The sequence below is a fragment of the Perissodus microlepis genome, chromosome 1 (genome assembly GCF_051167445.1).
Source record: "Perissodus microlepis isolate ML-2025 ecotype Zambia chromosome 1, ASM5116744v1, whole genome shotgun sequence".
NCBI lineage: Eukaryota > Metazoa > Chordata > Actinopteri > Cichliformes > Cichlidae > Perissodus > Perissodus microlepis.
Genome location: NC_140461.1, coordinates 29,625,691 through 29,646,213, shown reverse-complemented (window position 1 = coordinate 29,646,213; position 20,523 = coordinate 29,625,691). Strand labels below are relative to the sequence as shown.

The 20,523-nt window shown below is 40.1% G+C and overlaps 1 protein-coding gene across 7 annotated transcripts in view; it reads right to left on the bottom strand.

Annotated features, from left to right (window-relative positions):
- Nucleotides 1-20,523, bottom strand: part of myo9aa (myosin IXAa) — a 100,658-nt gene that overhangs the window by 33,493 nt on the left and 46,642 nt on the right. For 6 of the 7 annotated variants that reach the window (XM_084941190.1, XM_084941429.1, XM_084941590.1 and 3 more), the window contains exons 3-11: nt 15,092-15,186; nt 14,929-14,991; nt 13,354-13,453; nt 9,975-10,028; nt 6,918-7,015; nt 5,822-5,948; nt 5,131-5,220; nt 2,122-2,238; nt 1,866-2,000 (exon numbers count right to left, since the gene is read on the bottom strand). In XM_084941190.1, coding sequence (XP_084797316.1) covers nt 1,866-2,000; nt 2,122-2,238; nt 5,131-5,220; nt 5,822-5,948; nt 6,918-7,015; nt 9,975-10,028; nt 13,354-13,453; nt 14,929-14,991; nt 15,092-15,186 — 879 coding nt within the window. The remainder of the gene's footprint in view (nt 1-1,865; nt 2,001-2,121; nt 2,239-5,130; nt 5,221-5,821; nt 5,949-6,917; nt 7,016-9,974; nt 10,029-13,353; nt 13,454-14,928; nt 14,992-15,091; nt 15,187-20,523) is intronic. The other variant, XM_084941510.1, reaches the window with a different exon arrangement.

The window sequence follows — 20,523 nt, the reverse complement described above, 5'->3', positions numbered from 1 at the left end:
CAGGCATTACTGACTTATTTAACCCCTATCTGCTCCAACAGAGTGACTCAGTGGTTGACAGATGCATGGAAATATACACTGGAACTGTAGCTGAGGGGGTGAAACACCAGTTACAGCAGGCATACTTCTGCTCTGGTTGAAGTATGCCCGCTCTTGGTCACCCTGCCATCCCGGCTGAATCGTGTTAAGGGATTTTCAGACTGCCTATGTTTTGTTCACTTTTACACACAATAATTTCACAAACCTGTTAAAGAGCACGTGGGTGGTATAAGGGTCAATATATTGTGAAGTGGTGCGTCAGGGCTGGCATTTTATATGCTATGTTTCTGCCAAAATATACATAATACAGTCATTGCCACAGATATAATCTGGTATACCACCAAGTGTTGGAAAGTAGAGTAAAGCTGAGCAATGGCAGCAATGTGCCAATCCATGCACAGGCTGCAAGCTTTACCCAGCAGGAAGTGGCTGGACATTGGTTCTGTCATTTCAGCACGGCATAGTGTGGAGCCACGTGGTATTACATCACATGGCCTGTAAGTTAGCAGGTATATTTAAAATTCCATAAAGTCACACTCATGCAGGGCTGGACTGAACATTTTCCCATTTTCCAGGTAAAAATTCACACAAGGTAAAAGGACATTTTGTGGAATTAATATATATACATACATATATATATATATATATATATATGTATTTTTTTTTTTTTCAAACATGTTCAAACCCAAATAAGATATTAAATTGTTCCAGTTCTTACATTTCTTTAGGAAATGGAAGAAAGGGGGAACGGATGGCATCAAAACAATAAAGGAAATCCAGAAGGACAGCCAGAGAAATATCCAAGCAACACCAAAAAAACCCTACATAAGCTATTTAACCACAAAATACTACTTTTCCAGAATGAAACACAAACACCGAGGTTGAGGCTCTCAGGCTGGAATTAAAGGCAACTGATTTTCCTTGAGATTTGAGGGTTCATGCAGTAACCAGTAGCACAGGAAGCACTGTGGGATTATGAGGAATAACAAACACTGAACGCTGTCTCAGAGTCTTATTAAAAAGAAGTCACATATTATACGACAGTGATGTTAAGCATGCCTAAAAAAATATGAACTTCTCAAACACACCAAAGAGGCTGACCCCGGACTTATTACTGAAATATTCAGCCTCCTCTCATGGGGCTCTCAAAACTGATGCTGGGAGTAATGTTGCAAGCAGGCTACGTGAAATCACGCACACTTGGCGACATGTTGTTCCTTTAAAAATCTTTCAAACATTTGCTTTTGGGTCACCGAATAAGCCATCAGCAAAAAAACAACCATTTAATCTAACCTAATATCCAAAGTGTTTGAAGCCCCCCTTTACACATTTTTTTAGACAACAGCAGGATGACTGCTAAAACAATTATGACACAGAGGTGGTTTGTGAATAACTGCCTTTGCGCAAAACAGTAATGACTAGATACAAAGACCTTCATGTGGTGTATTTCATGGTTTTCGAGCAGCCCCAGCCTCTCAAAACATGTCAGGGCAGGCAGCTGATCCTGTCAATCTCAGGGTAAACACACTATTTAACTTACAGGTAAACCTTACAGATCTCAACTTTAAAAAGGCCTTTGAAGTTAATCAGCTCGCTTAAGAAAACATACATCCTCACTTGTGGTGGTCACAGGGTGGGGTGACGTTCATCTTTCTTAGCCCTGTTGGACCAAGTGTTGAAGAACGTCTTGTGGTGTATGTGCACTTCCTTGTAAATGGCCACAATCAGAACTTAGTTGGACAGATAGAAGAAAACGTACACAGCAGCTTAAAAGTTTAAGGATAGGGAAAGATGTGTGTCCTGCTTCGGTTTAACAAAAGACCCACCTGTTCAAGTTTGAAGATGTGCTGATTAAAGTAATGCTGAAGACGTTCGTTGGCAAAGTTGATGCAGAACTGTTCAAAGCTGTTGTTCTCGTAGTCTTCGAAACCGAATATGTCAAGGACTCCAATGGACAAGATCTGAAGAAGACACCAACAGAAACAAATAAATGAAAAATAAAAACCGAATCTGTAATAAGAGTCATTATTGTTTTGAAAAATGACTACACTCATGCGCTTTTAATATTCTGTGTCATCTTACCTTGGTGGTTTCCATCAGGTCTTTGATGTTGAGCAGAGCGTGGTTGATCCTGAAGACAATCCAGTCAAACAGAGCACTGTACAGAGACTTGGCCATGGAGTCTCTCACTGTACCAGCCTAAAGGCAAACATACAGTATCACTGTAATATCTCAGTCAACACCATTAAGAAGTGGAAAGCAGGAGCACCAGTTTCTATGTGCATGCACTCCTTAAAAAGAGATGCCAGTCAAGTTTTATTAAAAGTGAACAAGAGGCGGTTTCTACTGGTAATTTGTATTAACTGTACTCATTTGATCCAAGTTGTTGGAGACCACGTTTCATATTTGTTCTCATGCAGTTTTGCCTGTTCTGTCTTCACAGCCATTACAGTATTCCTCAGTATTTCCCCCCAAACTCAGTGTGCCACACATCTGTTTTACACATTAGAGTTTGGCCTTGAATACCTCCCCTCTTAACACTGCACTTATTGTACAGGCCCAGGAGAATAAAATGAAAGAAGGTCTTTAAATACAGAAAATAAAGCTGATTTATAATGGTCAAAATGTAAAATGGCCCTGTATGAACTGTGTTACCCGAATGTGAATCAGCATGTGGAGATGTGGTTGGATGTGGTTCTACTTTAAAAATCAACCACTTATACTTTGACCTGAGCGTAAATCACATTCCTGCAGTCCTATCACACACACTTTTATTCTGAATTTTTGATGGAAAATATAAAACTGGATATCCTAAGATGGAAAAAGCAGATACCAAGGAGAGAAGAGACAGTGCTCCTATCCAAACACGTCTGACATCTCAACCAAAACATGTTGATAGACTGCACTGTGCAACAGCAGGGCGTCGCTGAGTCATTATAAATGTCATTAGAGAGGATTACACTCATCAGTTGCACTCTGATCTGTCAACTTGTAATAGATGGAGGTGCAGAAGTTCAGCTTTAAAGTCAAGGCCCAACAGAAATATCAGCTGTTATAAGCCAAGCATGGACTCCATATATTTTTGACCTCACTGCTGGCAATACCAACATGATATTCAGGCAACAAGCATGAAATATTTGGATGAAAAACTAGTAATATTTTGATGTCACAGTTCCAATCACAATACTGGGGATTTAAAAGCTTGGATTGACTGACAAACAGAGTGATCAATTTTGTGTCTTCTTTCATAAAAGACAGGATTTTTTTGTGCAAAAGCTTCCTTGTCAAATTATGAAGAAAAACTTTTTAATTCCTGTATCTGCTGGAAAGATTTTACCTCACTGCAGCAAAGAAGAGCCGCAGACTTCACAAAGAAAACAACCCACTGAGTGGCTACTCCAACGCAAGAATCACGGGTTTCTAAACAGTTAAGCAGGATATTTTTAACATCCTCAGACAAAATATGTCTTCTATGTGTCAGAAGAGCCTATTGGGATCCTTGTACGTACCATAGTCTAATACCATTCCTCTAATAACCTTCCTCGATTAGAGGAAGCAGGGTTTAAAACATTCACTTGTCTCATAAGTCTGACCAAATGGAGAAAACTCAGTACAGAAACACTCAGACTTCTTTGAGGTTTTCAACTGTCTGACTTCAGTTAACAGGCAATGGGATTGTTGAGACTGTTAGAGCAATATTTACTCAAAGACCACCCAGTGTGCTACCACAACAATCACTGTTTGTTCAGATAAAATGACTCCTAAATATCCAGCGGGCCATTATGAGGTTGTTGCTGTTTTGGTGGGAATGTACAGCACAACACAGCACAGCACCGTCTTTTTGGAGAGTCTGTGGTAAAATACTGCTGAGACTGCTGCAGAAAATCTGTGTTGTAAAAAACAAAACAAAAAATTTAACTCAAGTCACAGCCTGTGTGTGCAAGATCTGACATCAGCAAAGTATGAAATACTGAAGGCATCGTGATAATTTTTAAAGTCTATGTGCATTACAGCATATGTAACCAAAAAAATTAAAATGTATCGGGGGCTCTTTACACCCTGTATTCGTGTTTTCGTCTCTTTCAGATGGCTCGCATCTGCAGACCATGATGTGTTTGTTTTCAGAGAGGAGGTCCCATGAAAACTCTAGAGGGACTTGAAATGCTTTCCCTTCCCTCTAAACAGACTGAAGGACTTTGTGCATGTGGGTTTGTGTAAGTGCGCACTGCTGTGACTCAGAGCCCTCACTTGACGCCACTAAACAAAGAAGCTGCGGAGAATCAAGAGTGAGCAGGAGGAGATCCGGTACTGGTGTGTGCTTTTCTGTAAACACAGCCGGGTCACACTGAAGAGCCACGACTGCAGTGCCATTGTGTTCGGGCCGGATGTGAAAACACTCCAAAAACTACTTATACCTATGCGCCTTCAAATCTGGCATCATACTGAGTACATTGGCTTTTTCTGGCATTCGTACCAATCAAAACACACTGTAAATATTAATTGCCTACTAATTCACAACACATCAATCATGAGCATGTGTTTACTTTCGCTCTGTGCTTCACACAAAGACAATTTCAGACATGCAGCAACTGATCTCTACGATCGCTTGAAAAATGACGAAAAGTTCCACTGTGTTCCTGTCTCCGACTTCCTGCTCTCTACTATTTGACGTGGCTTCCATTAAAAATAGACTCTGTGCATATTTTTAGTAAGGCGCAGACCCGCTGAAATGCGGCAGTGGAATCACAAGAATTGTTGCCGCAATCAACTCTGGAATGCAACGCGGCTGCCCACTGCACGAGTCGGGCCTTCATTTGCCATCAGCATTAGCCCACCTACCTAAAGCAAGACAGCTCACACATCTGGACATGTTCAAAAGAGCCCATGTCACGAAGACAAAGGAACAGGCAGAAATCTGTGATGTGCAACAACCGAACGGGCTTCAAGTTGGCAGAAACATCTGCATTCCTGCTGCTCAGAGTAGGTAGATGTTATTGATGTTTGATGACTTATTAAGATTTTGTTGTACATTTTGATTTGCAGCTTTATTTATTTACTGTTTGAAAAGCCGCAAAGCAGCTCCAGTCTCACCTCAGCCAGCTTGTAGGGAACGATCAGCTTCTCTCCCACAGTAACCGTCTTCCGCGTTGTCAGGGCTTCAAACAGCATCTCTTCTTTTACCTAGAGATGATGGTGAGACACAAGTGTTCACTCATTCAAAAGAAAGCTGAAACCCTTTTCAAGCTGCCCTTCACACCTGATTACATTTAAAGTAACCGAAAATATGCTTTTGTGTGTGTCTGTATGTGTATTAATATCTTTGTGGGGACCAAAAATTGGAAGTTTACTATACTTGTGGGGACCAACAACCCTTATGGGACCCAAAATCCCAGTCCCCACAAGTTTGAAGGCATTTTTCAGACTCAAAATGTGGTTTTAGTGTCAGGGTTACAATTAGGTTATGGTTAGGTTTAGGGTTAGGCATTAAATTTTGATGGTTAGGATTAGGGTAAGCAGATAGGGAAAGCATGTCAATGAGATGTCCCCACAGAGATATGAATACACGGTTTTGTGTGTGTGTGTGTGTGTGTGTGTGTGTGTGTGTGTGTGTGTGTGTGTGTGTGTGTGTGTGTGTGTGTGTGTGTGTGTGTGTGTGTGTGTGTGTGTGTGTGTCTTTATCCTGGCTTGAACAAATAGGAAGTGTATTTAACAGTTTAAAATCATCCGCCTTTCACAATCTAGACATGTAATATGTAGAAATATATTTAGCATTGCCATCTACCTGCAGCAGTTCTGACACAACAGGTAGCACCTCTGGGTTAACAATGTCTATCTGGTCGTCCCTGTAAGGTTTCTTCTTGTAGCGGATGTTACCCAGGTGAAGGATGGCCGACAGCAGAGAGAAGATCCTAAACAACAGTTAGAGAGCATTCATGGGACACTGCAGTGGAAGTATATCATCTCAATCAGCGGAATCCATTGATTTTATTAGTAAAAGTTGGACTGAAATAATTACTTTACAGTACTGGTAGTGATGGTGGGAGCTAGGGCTGTGCGATATGACCAAAATCTCATATCCCGATATAAGAATTCTATCGTCCGATAACGATATAAATTACAAAAATGTAACATTTTCTGCAAATTCAGCTCGACTTGCGTGAAGTGTTTCCAGCTGGGCGTCATGTAGCTGGAGTCGAGTGTTTTAACCGATGCATGAAACGATACATTTTTAGACATAAGTTGTAACAGCCGCCGTTTTCTTTGTGAGTATTTATTACACGGCGTGCTGCGGGGAAAAGCCTGTTCTAACGTTTGAGTCTAAGGTTTATTTTTTAGCACCTGACGGCTCTTTTTTACTTCTCATCCGTAAATAATCTGCTCTTTCACGTGATTCAGTTTATTTTGAAAAGTCTCAACAGGATCTTGAGCTATATTGTGAAAGATTTATGTGGAACATAAACAAGCGGACATGCGATGCTGTTGCCGTCGTTGTTGCTAACCACAACGCATAAAAACAGGCGCTTGTCCGTCCGTAGTGTGGTTATATTAAATATAAGAGAAAGAGAGAAATTTAAGAAATTAATATAGCCACTACAGTGACCATCAAAACGGTGAAGAAATATTGCCGTAAAGTTTATTTTGCGACACCACGAAACAAACGATAGCGTAAAATGAAACGATAGACGTTTTTATATCGTCATCCGATATATATCGTTATATCGAACAGCGCTAGTGGGAGCTGTGGTGGCCTGCAAAGCTATCATTTATAGTATAAAACAAAAGTAGGGGCGAGTGCAGTTAGATGAAACACTGCTGAACTGGACTGTATAAATAGGTGATACCATAGGTAAATAATGGTTTCTGTGTCGGTCACTCACTGCTTGCGTGTGGCAGGAAGAAAGCCCACCATCTCCATGGCCAGCTGAAGCCTCTCAAAGTCATGCTTCAGGTCCTCTCCTTCTACATTGAAGCAGTCCTGCAGAAAAAAAAAAGAAAAAAGTTTTTGGATGTTATCAGGCCTGCAGAGGCTGTTACAACACAGTGACCGGGGAAGTCAAAAGGGCTAATGACAAGCTACTCTGAGGTTTAGAAGGACTGCTGACATATGCAGCGCCTTAATGTTTTCAAGGTTTACAGACTGTCTAGCAAATACACTTTAAAAAGTTTATTTTTTAAATTTATATTGTACTTAAAATAAATTTAAAACAAAAAACAGAAAAATTGCCTGAAGCAGACAAATTACTGAAATAAGCTATCATTAAGAAGCTTGGGGTCAAAGAAATCTGCAAAACTTGAGCCTAATGTGCAGAGTGTCTAGTGAACAGTGGCGTGTGCAGGTTCTGCTCATGTAGTGGAAAATCTGCTTTGGCACTCCACTTTAAACCAATCCACAAAAAATTTGGCAAGCAGTGAAGCCGACAGGAAGAGCAGTTTATGGATGAGCCTGTTCTTGAGAATGGATGATCACCTAAACTAGCAGAGTAAATATAGTGACTGCAATGTTTTGACTGTCATAACAAGACTAAAGTCATGACGTGATTGAAAAATATATTAAATACAAGAAATATTCTATTTAGCAGCTTTATGAATACTAGCAGGAGTATACTTTTAGATCATTCTGGATCTAGATTGGTTGTTTACAAGAGCGTTCCTAGAAACATATGCTTTGATGTTTCTACATAAGTACACAGTACTTCACTGAACTACATACACCCACCATAAAGTGAGCTCTGCTCTTTCCTTTATAGGCCCATTCCACTATGGCTGCAATAATTATCGCAAACTGTGCCTCAGAAACACAAACACTCCAAACACTGAGACTCATGCTTGCACCAGTGTGCCTCCTCCTCGCTTCCTTCTCTCTTCCTTTACAGCAGAAATTTACACTGACCCATTAGAAGCTCTGGTGTTACATTTCCACGTCAGCAAAACCTGCATTATGTGAACGTTGCTTGTTCAAACTTGAAGTTCTTTTCAATGAAAGCAGTCAGTGTAGTAAAAAGGTGTCTAAAGATTCCAGATGTCATAAAAGATGTCAGTCAAAATACGGATCACCGCTTGTCTACTCACAGTGCAGTCTGGGTATATTTATAGCATTTCTCCTCAGTAGTGTCAAGAACCACAAACCTATATTATCAGCATTATACAACAACTTGCATTGAATTTTGTAATATTTTGCAATATTACTGGATTAATGAACTGCAGCTAAAAACTTAAGCTTTCCATTGACTTCTATTCATGTCAATGGAAAGTATAAAAGCATTTCTAATCACTATAAATGCTTTAATACACTCACAAAAACACGCAGTACCCCAAAAAAAGACACAAGGAATCCCAACAGTAATGAGAGAAGACCTTTTGATCGTTGACATTCTTCAATCCAGTGTTTCCCATGTTTCAGAGGTGAGGTCACACATCAAAGTTATGAGTAGGGATGGGTACCGGTATCTGGTGCCATGATGGCACCGGTTCTGACATAAACTGTAGTAACCAGACCGAAAAGCAGCGCACATTTCGGTGCTTTATTTTGGTGCTTTTTTTCCTGAGCTGTGATACACTTTAGATTCTAGCCAATCATTTTACGTTTCCGAGGATAGTAGGCGGGTCCAGGTACGTACGTTCTTTTAGAGCAGAGCTACAGATTAAAATGCTCAAGGCAAAGCGGTCAAAAGTCTGGCTGTACTTCACAGCAAAAGATGCAAACTCAGCAGCCTGCAACAAGTGCTTTAAGCTGATACTGTGATACTGTCAAAGGAGGTAACACCTCAAATCTGATGAAACACCTGGCGACGCATAAAAGCCGAGAAATGCGCCGTATTTGATAGCTTGCTGCAAGACGTCATACCGTGCACATCTACTGCGGGTGTGGTGCCTGTTATCGGACTCGGAGTTAGCAACATCCCCCAAAAACCCGAAGAGTAGAGTCCTGGCCCCTAGCCCTGCCAGTGTAGCAGAAATGATGACGGATGATGATGACAGCAGCAGCCGTTCTTCTCTGGGCGAGTAGCTTAATGTTGTTCGTGTTTAATTTACATTGAGTAGGCTAACCACGTTATTACATTAATGCATGTAAGGTGAACTAGCAAACACCGTCGTGGATACATGCGGCTGTCTTCTTGTTTGATGGCAGGTACTCCCTTCACCCTGGCCAAAAAGGCTAAAATGACCAAAGAAAAAGTGGAAAACAGTTAAACATGAGAGGTTTTTGGACAAAATTTGTGTTTTTTTCCATTGTTTAAGCACTGCTTCCAGCCAAGAATGATACCATATATGCCCTATAGCTGCAGAAAAGGCTAACATTGTTATCTTTTTACAAAAAAACAGCTAAACATGAGAGGTTTTTGGACAAAGTGTGTGTTCTCCATTCTTTAAGCACCGGTTTGAGCACCGTTTAAGCACCAGCACCGTTTCAAAAGTACCGGTTTGGCACCGGTATCGGATAAAACCTAAACGATACCCATCCCTAGTTATGAGTGTGTTAAAAGTTTTTGATGCTACAAATTGTCTGAACACAAGATTACTCAGGGATTTCTGTAGTGTATGGAGGACAGCAAATTCAAATGAGTGCTGCAGGAAATACTGTACCGGTCAACGATCAAAAAGAAAAAAAAAAGAAAAGAAAAAAAATTAGAGCAACACAGGCAGCTACAGTGGCCAGGATATGAGTAGACATACCACCAGAACTCAGAAGGAGTACAACAGGGGAAAGCAAAAACAAATAAATGCTCCCCAAACCAAACCAGGAAATATCCAAAAAGCAACAAAATAAGCAAGGGAATCATAGGAACGGGTGGGTGGAGGGGTGGAGGAGGTGTGCAACTGTGCAGATAAAGTGCAGCTTCAGCTGCGAGTGCTCAGGTGACACAAAATCTACCGGCTGAGGTTTCTGCAACACGTGCAGACACACGGACAGTTAACACACAGCTGATACTGACCGGCTCACTCTCACAGTAACTCTCCCAATGACGTTGGTGGCTTGTCTTTGACATCTGGAAATGACGAGTTTACAGGAGGCAAGATCAAGGTTAGAGAGCAGCATTCCAATGACAACACACACTATACTGGTCAAACATGAGCGCAGATTTAAGAGCGACTAATGACAACGAAGACGTGCTGTTAAGATACAGGCTGTTCATTACAGTCTCAAACATCGACGATTCAAAGTCAAACACTTTTAAGCACATAAGCAGTGATGACAGAGACAAAGAAAACACACTCAGACACTACCACATAAAAACTTTATGGTTGAACACATTAAGACATCAAAGGAAATAAGAGGTCCAGACATGCAGCACACAAAAATATTAAGACACCAGAATGACTTGTTGGCTTTCCTTCAACTTTAAATACCTTTTTATGACTCATTTTTTACCTCCTGAGATAAGAACTGATTTCTACTAATGTAGAACTGAATTCTTGCAAGCCATCCAAACCCTAGATTTTATTGTTGTCAAATGTTAAAACATAATTCTTCATTATCCGTGTCCTAAATGAGACATTTGGTATTAATGGGACCAGGTGCTACAGTTTTGATATTGAAATATTTTCTTTTCTTCCTTCTTGAGTTTAGGAACTGGACTACTGAGCCATGCTGCAGCCTGTGGTTTTGTATTGTTGTGCTGAAATAAGCAAGGGCTTCACTGAAAAAGAACAGTCTGGATGGCAGCATATGTTGCTCAACAACCTTTATAAATCATTCAGCATTTATAGCACTTTGCTGATGTTCAAGCTACCCCCACGCCATTATGGATGCTGGCTTTTAAACTGTGTGCTGATAACAGCCTGGATGGTTCCCTTCATTTCAGCTTAAATTTTGATTTGTAAGAAAAATCTTTTCTTTCAGACCATCTTAAATAAGCTTAGAAATACTGCTGCCTTCTCTCTATGTAGTTTCTTTGCATGCTGGAGTTTTCTCAGTGTTACCCTTGGTACAGAGACTACGAAATTCTCTGAATGTTTTAATGATATTATGCACGGCAGATTATAAAATCTTCAAATTCTTTGCAATTTTTCAGTGAGCAAAGTTAAACTTCAACTTGTTCATGTCAATTACTTGTGTTTTTATTTTTATTTTTTTAAACAGGGTTGTTGATGAGGTATGAAACTCAACTTGCAGACACACTGTTGCAGATAACAAACCCCAGGCAGCAATTTACAACCACAGATTTATGTAGATTAAAGTTATTACTGCATTTCCAGATTGTGAGCAGGCACTGCTGCGAAAACGCAGGATTCGCAGTAGAGTACCAGATTCACATTATTTCATGCAACATCTGCTATCTGCTCATCTGTGCATTCTGGAATTTTTCAGCATATAATCAACGAGCCTCAGTGAGGGTGTCCTTAAGTGCACCTCCTTGGGGAACTTTGTTTCTTTTAGCTGCGGTACAACATAATGCTGCACGATGTTACTCTGGAAGAAAATAATATTAAGGGCATCAATCTTTTTTCTGTTTTTTTTTTTTTCTTTTTTTTAGAATATATATTATGTACACTGCTTTGTGACTGTGTGTGAAAGTTACTTCATAAATAAATTTCAGTTTCTTCTTATACGCACACAAACACATGCACACAGTAAAAACTTGATTCCTTGTGTGAACACTGAAATCCATGCAAGAGCTCTAGCTAGGGAGTTATAATTTACATTTATATTATAATATATTCACATGTGGTTCCCAAAATAGAAGAGAAGGGGAAAATACAAGGGCATAAACAGAATGTGTGTGTGTGTGTGCACGAGCGCACACATGTTTGCATGTGCACATCAGTGGCTGGGAGGAATGGGAGGAATTCCCTGCTCTCTTCTGCGTAGGCATGAGGACTTTGGAGGAGGGGAGGTCGCTGGTCGTCTGAATGTCAAGCTCGGAAACGGAGACACTTTAAATTTTACAAAACATCCGCATTTCATATGCAGACTGACTATTTGTGTGTTTGTTGTGGCTTTATTTCATAGTTATGTGAAACCCGTTTTCCTTTAGGACAACAGAGCAACAGAGATGGGGGATGAATACCATTTGGTGTGTGTTTTTGTCAGCAGAAGTGAAGCAGTGAGGTTGCCTCACTGCATGAACAAAAAAATGTAAATAAAGATGGAAGTGAAGACAAACCTACTACACAGTACGTGCAGCTATGCTTAAAAGAAGTCAAAATGAAAAGCAAACAAATTAACACGCTGTGTCTGTCCCTGAAACAGCTGAACATTTTAGATAGGGTGTATGTGAAGGACAGCAGTGCAGCACGTGTCAAAAAACTATTTTCCCCCTGTGTCATTATTTCACACATGCTGACGACATTTACAACGTTACAGATAAATGAAAACTGTAACAAATTAGGGCTGCTCAATTAATCGAATATTAATCACGATTACGATCTGGGCTTTCAACGATCATTAAAAATGACTGAGCCGATTATTAGCCCCTCCCTCGTGCTTTACTCTCGCGCTGCTCCGTGTGGTAAATCGAGCGCACCTCTGCATTTCGAACACGTGTCACAACAATTAAGAGCAGCGGTCCCCAACCTTTTTTGCGCCACGGACCGGTTTATGCCCGACAATATTTTCATGGACCGGCCTTTAAGGTGTCGCGGATAAATACAACAAAATAAAACTAGTACCGGTACCGAAAAAAAGAAAATTTATTCATAACACACGTGAAAAGACCAAGGAAAACAGAGTAAACGATAAAAACGATAACAAAATAACGCTGAAAACCGATAAAAACCCTGAAAACTATACATTTCACACCTGAGCCTCAACTCTCGCGGCCCGGTACCAAACGACTCACGGACCGAGTCCCGGGTGTTGGGGACCACTGATTAAGAGGACCCGAGGCAAGCTCGGAAAGCTAAGCAGAAGTTATTTAGAGAAGAGAGTGACTGCCGTTGGTTGAAAAGAGAGGTAAAAAAAATCTTCAGTGGTGTGGAAACATTATGGGTTCGCGGAGTCAGACGTGGATCAAGTAGACATAGTGTGTAAACTTTGCTACAGTGTCGTAGCTGCACCACAGAGCAACACTGCAAAGTTCACTAAACATAGATGTTTACATTTTTCATTTATTTTTTTAATATTGCAAACATTTGCACTGTTATCAGTATTTGCACACTATTTTATATTATTTTTTGACAATCTTTAAAGTCATTATTCAATAAATTGTTATTGTTAAATAAATATCGTCAAATAATCGAGATCTCAATTTCAGTGAAAATAATCGTGATTATCATTTTTGCCATAATCGAGCAGCCCTATAACAAATATCACATTACATGGCACGGCTAGTGTAAGATCAAGTCTGCAGTGCCTGGTGCTAAAGGTCCCACCTGACTGAGGTAATGGTATTCTTCAGGCTTCTTCAGGTGAAAGGCTTTCCTCTCTTCTTCACTTGCTCCTGCCAGCAGGTAGTAAAACACATGGTAGTTTCTAAAAAAACAAAGAAACAAAAATTATTACATTGTAACTCAATTAGTTCAAACTTTACAGTATTTTTTTAAATTATAAAAACACCACATCTGTTTCTGGAAATGGTTAAGAAGTTGATCTCCATCTACAACGTTCCTAATCTTATGTTCTTTCCACTGAGATGGATATTATCCCCCATGTACCAAAACAGCTTAATCATCTATGCCCCCCCCAAAAAAAACCTATGCTTTTAGCAGCCGATCAGTTACTGTATTAATCATCGCCATGAACATGCTCATTTTTAGCAAACTAACTGAGTGGGATGCAGGACTTTATTTTGAGTGCAGTGAGCACAGCAAACTGCTGACATCCAGCAATACAGTGCTTTGCATGTTATTTTGGAAACAGGCTTGTTATGTTCAGCAGGCTAGAATGTCAGCATGGTAATTTTAGCATTGTTAGTATTTAAAACTGGAGCAACTATAGAGAGGGGTTTCAAATTTCATCTTACAGGTTTCGTTTCAATTCATGTGGTGTGAAAACTGACAAGTTGACTAATAATAATAATAATAATAATGTATACTTTATTGATCCCCGTGGGGAAATTACTTGTTTTTCTCTGCATTTGACCCATTCACTCAGTGAAGCAGTGGGCAGCTACTAAGCAGGCGCCCGGGGAGCAGTGTGTAGGGACGGTACCTTGCTGAGGGGTACCAGGGTAGCCGTTTAGTGGATTCAAACCCCTGACCTTCTGATCATGGGGTGACCACTCTACCTACTGAGCTATACTGACTTCTTGGTGATCCACATTCTACAGAAAACCATCTTGCTAAACTACTTGTGAAACCGATGTCTTGGAGTGGGATCAAATTATTGACTGAAAAACAACCATGACATCTCACTTCCATCAGATTATTTATCTGCGTGTGCATTCTGTTTCTGACTGAGTCGGGCTGAAGTGGAAAGGTTAGAGAGAAAAAGCTGTTTGCTGTTTGACCAAGATTCTCTTTAAATGCACACTTCAAAAGTTTTTATGGACCTTAAATCCATCTCAGAGGCAGCTAGCAAAAGGGGCCGACTGTGCACTCCACCAACTATCAAACATATTACTGCTGAGCCCACTAATTCATTTCATCGTCTATTTAAACGTTGGCATCTTCAACAGACATTCTGATGCCAGCTTTTTTGTGAAATATATGCAGCTTTAAGAAAAACTCACTTTTTTGTGTTATAACACTCAATTTGCAAGATTGGATTAAAATGAGTATTAATAGGTTTTGTTGAAATGTTACAAATATAGCACAATAAAATCTCGCTGGCCTTACTGCTAATTACTGATTTTTTTTTACACAAGCTTATCATCTTTGATTTGGTGCATGCATGTTTTGTGTTAAATGTACGTCACAGCAACCCAGCCCAGTCCTGCTCGCCAAATGTACTTCTGCTATTCATATGAGGGCTTTTGATAAGAATCTGCATTTCTGAGATGCGCTCACCGTTCATTGTGCTCTTGATAGACCAGTCTTGACTTCTCCAAGAGGTATTTCTCCACGTAAGCTCTGTTTTAAAAAAAAAAAAAAGTACAAGAAAAGTGGTTGAGTTTAACATTATTTCTTATTTTATTTGGACATTAATAAGAATTTGGTTCTGGGTTCTTACCCTCTCACAGTGCCGCTCTCCTGGTAGTTCACCTGAATGAACTTCCCAAAGCGACTGGAGTTGTTGTTATGTGCTGTCTTTGCATTCCCAAATGCCTATAGAGGAAAAGAGGAACATGTGGTAAGATGTAAACGAATTCACGAGAAAGGCTACATATTGCATACAGCATCTTGCACAAGGGTCACTGAGACCTAGTACAGAGTCCACTTTAAGGTGTGGATAATTTGTTTATGGATCAAGAACGCAAACATCGTCTTGAGACACTGTCCGTCTGGATGCCACAGAGGAAGCTTTTGCTCTCACATAGTTTCTAACAGCATTGGTCCGAGACTGATTAATAACATGTTTTTAGGATCTATTAAAGCCAGCGGTAGACAAATTGCCAGAGTGAGGATGAAGGAGCTATGGCCAGCAGTCCTGATGGGGCGAAAAAAAAAAAAGCTCCTCAGTGAGTAATGGGATCCATGTGGCTGTGTGGAACATGTGTAGCATTTGTGCTTTAATAAGACAGTCCAGTATTTCCCCTCACAGCTCTGTTTATGTTGTATGGCTGCCTGAAGGGGAAGTCGTTTTTCGCCCTATATAAGCCCTATAGTTATTTGTAGCTCTACCACAAGTAAACAAATTCCTCAGTGAATCACTTAGAGCTGTCCCGAGCTCTCCGTCTGTGAAACGGGAAAACACCCCTCCCTTACCCCACCCTTTGCCCACGCCACTTTCTAACTTCCCAAACATGCAAGGAGACAGCTAACGCCAAGCTAATGTGCAAAATTACTGGGCTTCAGGCTAATCGTAATCCACAAATTTAAGAGCTTCATCCATCACAAAATTTCTCCTGCATTTGAAAAATATGTTGTTTTGGTCCAGGGTAGGCCATCGTGTTACCAATAAGGCTGTTGCTATGCAATACAGATGGAAACTTCAGGGCACAACTACCTTTTCCAGTCGTAAACAACCAACACGGCAAAGCATCACAAGGTGAGGTGGTGAGGTTTTTCTAGTCACGGCTCCTTGAGAAATGAGTCAGTGACAATTAATTTACGGCATGCAGTTTCCTCCAGGAACAATGCACACAAGGTGTACTAGCTGAAGTTAAATCATTTTGGTACATATACTGCAGAGACAGATAATTCAGTCCAGATAAACTGAACATCTATTAATCAGACCAACACTTTGTCTAAAAGTATCTAAAGGTTAGGCTCTGTCCCACTGAAGTTTACGAACAACAACCCATTTAGATGCTTTTGAGAATCGTGGTGATAGAGAACTTAGTTGGCCTCTATTACCGGCTGACACTGGCTCAAACCTCTGGATCAAAGCTACAAACTTGACTCTCGTCTCTGACTCATAAGGCAGAAGAAATCATTAAAAAGGCAGACACAGTGGAAAAACGATTTAACTCCACTGTCTGGACAAAGAAACGAGCAAACGGGGTCAAACTAAAGAACAGTGACTGTATCACTTCACATCCCAAAATGTGGATTTCAAAATATGACGCCTTCCAGAGGAGCTGGCATGTTGTTCACGACTTTGTCTGTCTCTGAACTGGCTAACCTGCCTGCTTCAGGAACTCCAGGTCAGACGAGGACAGATTAACATCACTCAGCGCTCCGGAGTAGTACGAGCTTCCTACTGGAAAGTAGATAGCCAATAAAAACCGAACCCAAAAGCACTCATGCTGCTTTCAGAGTGAGCAGACAGGTCAGGTATTGGACCTTTCAGTGCTAATTTTTGTGTTGGGCTGGCAGGAAGTAGGATGTGGAAAAACTAAAAACACTGAAAAATATTTCAGGCACTGTGTGTTCATCCACCTGGTCTATGTAAAAGAAAAGACGCATATCGTTGAAGACGACATTTTTACAACCTAAAGATTTGAGTCTTTCTAAACTTGGCTAGCTCCATATCAACGGTAATAAAACACAAATCTCCCAGCAGAAGAGATGAGTTATAATTGACCTCCAGGGAAGGAGTTTCTCACCGTGGACATTAAGTTCCAATGTATAAACGCAAAATAGAGTGAATAAGTCATCAGTAAGAGCCAGCTATCATTAAATCACTGTGCTACTTCCAAACATTTCAATTTCTAAGAATACATTACCATAAATATTTGTCACAATGGGCTTACATAATCACAAGAATTTCCTGAGTTACAGCAGCAGCAAACAGCAATCTACAGCAACATGCCAACAGAGAAAATCCATCTGTATAATAATCAGGGTGCAAACAGTTTTTCTCCCTAACAAACACAAATGTAGATTAGCAACCAGACAAATTCTGGTTTCAGAAACTTGGTCACAAATGCAAATATTTTACTGCACTCTTGCGCTTTCCACCTACACAAACAGCCCACAATAATGCAAATATGTTCTCCAACCTTCTCGTATGGGAGGTGTCAACAGTTATTCTTGGAAATCTAAGTCAGTAACTTAAGCTCAAGAGGACAGGAAGGCAAGCTGAGGTAACACGGGCTGAAACCAAATAAACAACAATAACAAGCATATAATACGTAAAAGATTTATAGCGCAGAGTGTTTTTTTCTGGGTAGCTCTTTTTTTCCTTCCACTTCCACGGCTCAAAGACGCATCATGACTAAAGCTGTTTGTACAGACATGATTCGCACTCTTTCAGTGACTCCACTAGGTCAACAACATTATTCTTGGCTTCAGACTATAAACTGAGCCAAAGGCAGCCCAATGACAGACTTGAGATGGTGCCAGTGTGTTCTGGGTGTAATGTGTCCAAATACAGGCTCGGTCAAAGTCATTACGGGGAGCACAGACAGGGAGGATGCCACAGGGATGATGTTATGCTTTAGTAAGTAAAGCACAAACACTCTACAGAATTTAACTATGAGGAAACCTTTTAAATGAAGTCTCTTAAACTGTGTCTTTAAAATTCATTTACTTTCTATTGCTGGAACTCAGTATTTGGTTGGTGACTATTTGTGTAGTGTAGAAAGCAATGGTAATTTCGATTTACCACAATTCTCTAATGAACCCAGCTGATATAGGATTTTTAAGACCGATGACGATACCGATATTTGGCGATTTGAAAATCCGATATTCTGATAGAAGATTGATATAAACGTTGATACCAGTAGACTAGCAAATAGCTACCGATAACTTAGTTGGGATCTAACTCATTGCCATTTGAAATATATTAATATCTGAAGCCTTTTAGACTTGATGCAAACTTTCCAGACTTGATTGTGTAGGTAAGCCTAATTTCCATTTCGCACCCATTCCTTTCTCAAGCAATGCCATACACTCATCGTGTCAATCACTTTCCTCAAACATAGTTTAACTCAGTACCTCCCTGATGTTTTTGCAGTCGTTCCCATAATCTCTGGTCACCACACCACACCTACTAAGCTTTGAGTTTCCAGTGGTTCCTGTTTCCTACTTCTAATATATCAAATGTCCTGTCATGTTAATTGATATTTTGACACCAAAAATTCATGCACTCTCACTTGCAGTATTGTACTACTATAACATTTTTCCACCCCCCAACACCAATGTGGATTTTTAATAAAAAACAAAAAACCCTCCTGTCAGACCTAAAATTATAGTGTAGTGTATCCCTAAATAATGTAGATGAGCTATAAGGCTATTCTTTCCAATATTTTTAAAAAGGCTCATGAATCTGATTAATTTCATTTCTATTTCAATATCCACTATAGCAAAGTACCCAATATATTTTTGTCAAAAAAAACATTTAACTTAACATAATATGAGGATGATTTCATTGGCTGCTTCTTGAGGAGAGAGAGGATGTAGAGTCTGTAGAGAGTTGGAAGTAATTTGAATGAATGGAAGGGGTCACACTAGCTTCTCAGATAGAGTAGAGACAAAAGAGTGCTTCATTTGACTCAAAGGGATTATCTTTTAGCAAGTCAACAACTGCTTAGGGGCTACAAGTACATTTCCACACTGGATTGTGTTTAGAGGTCATGTGACAGCATGGCCCCAAAATACACAGAGCCACTCTTTGTCTGAATTTCAAAGTGCCTCAATCAAATGGGCAATGGCATGAAAAGAGCATTCTTCTGTCGTACTACAAATTCATTTAGGGACATGTCACCAAATGTTCTGCATTCCTTCTTTTCCAGCAGCTACAGAGAAAATAACTCAGTGTTCTATGTGAGTCAGTGTAGTATTGCTCATTCATCCTGTGCAGATTCATATCCTTTTCGGACCCTACTACCAGGCCAACTCATCAACCACACTATGTGGACAGGATGTAAACATGAAGTGAAAGAGCAGCCGACTTGACCCAGTGTGTGTCGCAGTGTGTGTGGGCAGATAAAGCTCTCCAGAGACCAATTCATAATCATGAACCTTGCAGTCTCACACCTAAAGCTGTGCTGGGCACAGCGGACTGTGGCCACAGTGGCTGTTTAACCACAGGGGAGATCTGCAGCCACCAGCTAAGTGAAAGCACGGTGGGATGTGGGTACTGGCAGCGGCTGCAACTGTCAAAACAATGTGCAAAAAAGTGTTTGAGGTAGGATGTGTACAGGTTTAACTGTCACCGTAAAACCTTTAAAGGGCTTTTCACCTCTGTGTAATAAAGAAAATAAATGTGCATGACAGTACATAAAGGAGCGATGGATAGTATGAGTGAACAAGAATAAAAACTTGTTTGGATACTTGTCACCTCAGGCAGTATAAAGGGAGTTGAGCTAAACGCTAACATCCACATACTAAAAAGTTCAGAGTGTTGATGCTAGCAAGCTGTGGTTTAATAGCTGCAGTTACCCCCTATTCAGCACCTGACCGAGGCTGCTGTAATCCTCATTCATTTAAATCTAATACTGTCTTTTTGCTTGGGTGGTGCAGGATACTTCACATCTATATGGTCAGATTTGTTTCCAGACTGTGGGCTCAATGCAGCATCAGTAGCATTTACAGACAATGTGTTTATTTACTACTGCAATATGAATATGTTTTGACTGGCAAGAGGTTTATGTTTACAAAGCTTTATCTTCTAGTCAAATGATCACCTTAATCAACTGAAAACATTTTTGATACATTTTTTAATCATTTGATGGCTTTATTATTTTTTTACTGTCTGTACTGTCTGCATTGCAAGGACTTGGCTACTTGTCTTTGGATTTTTTGGACTGAACATTTTTGGAGTTGAAAATGATGTAATGTGATGTCGTCAACTTAGAAAAAAATTATAGTGGACGAAGTGATTTATCACCACTTTGAGATATTTTATACACCTAATCATTCATTGCCCAGTCAAGAAAATGAGTGTCCAATTAATCAGTAATGAAAAAACCATTTCTTTTTAGTTGCAAAAATAATGTATTAATTTTGTACAGGACAATCAGAAACCTTTTGTTTGGTCTTCTCCTATAAGGAAGCTTTTTATAACATTCCTCTGGATCCTACTATCACATACTACGTGTTCCATAAATCACCACC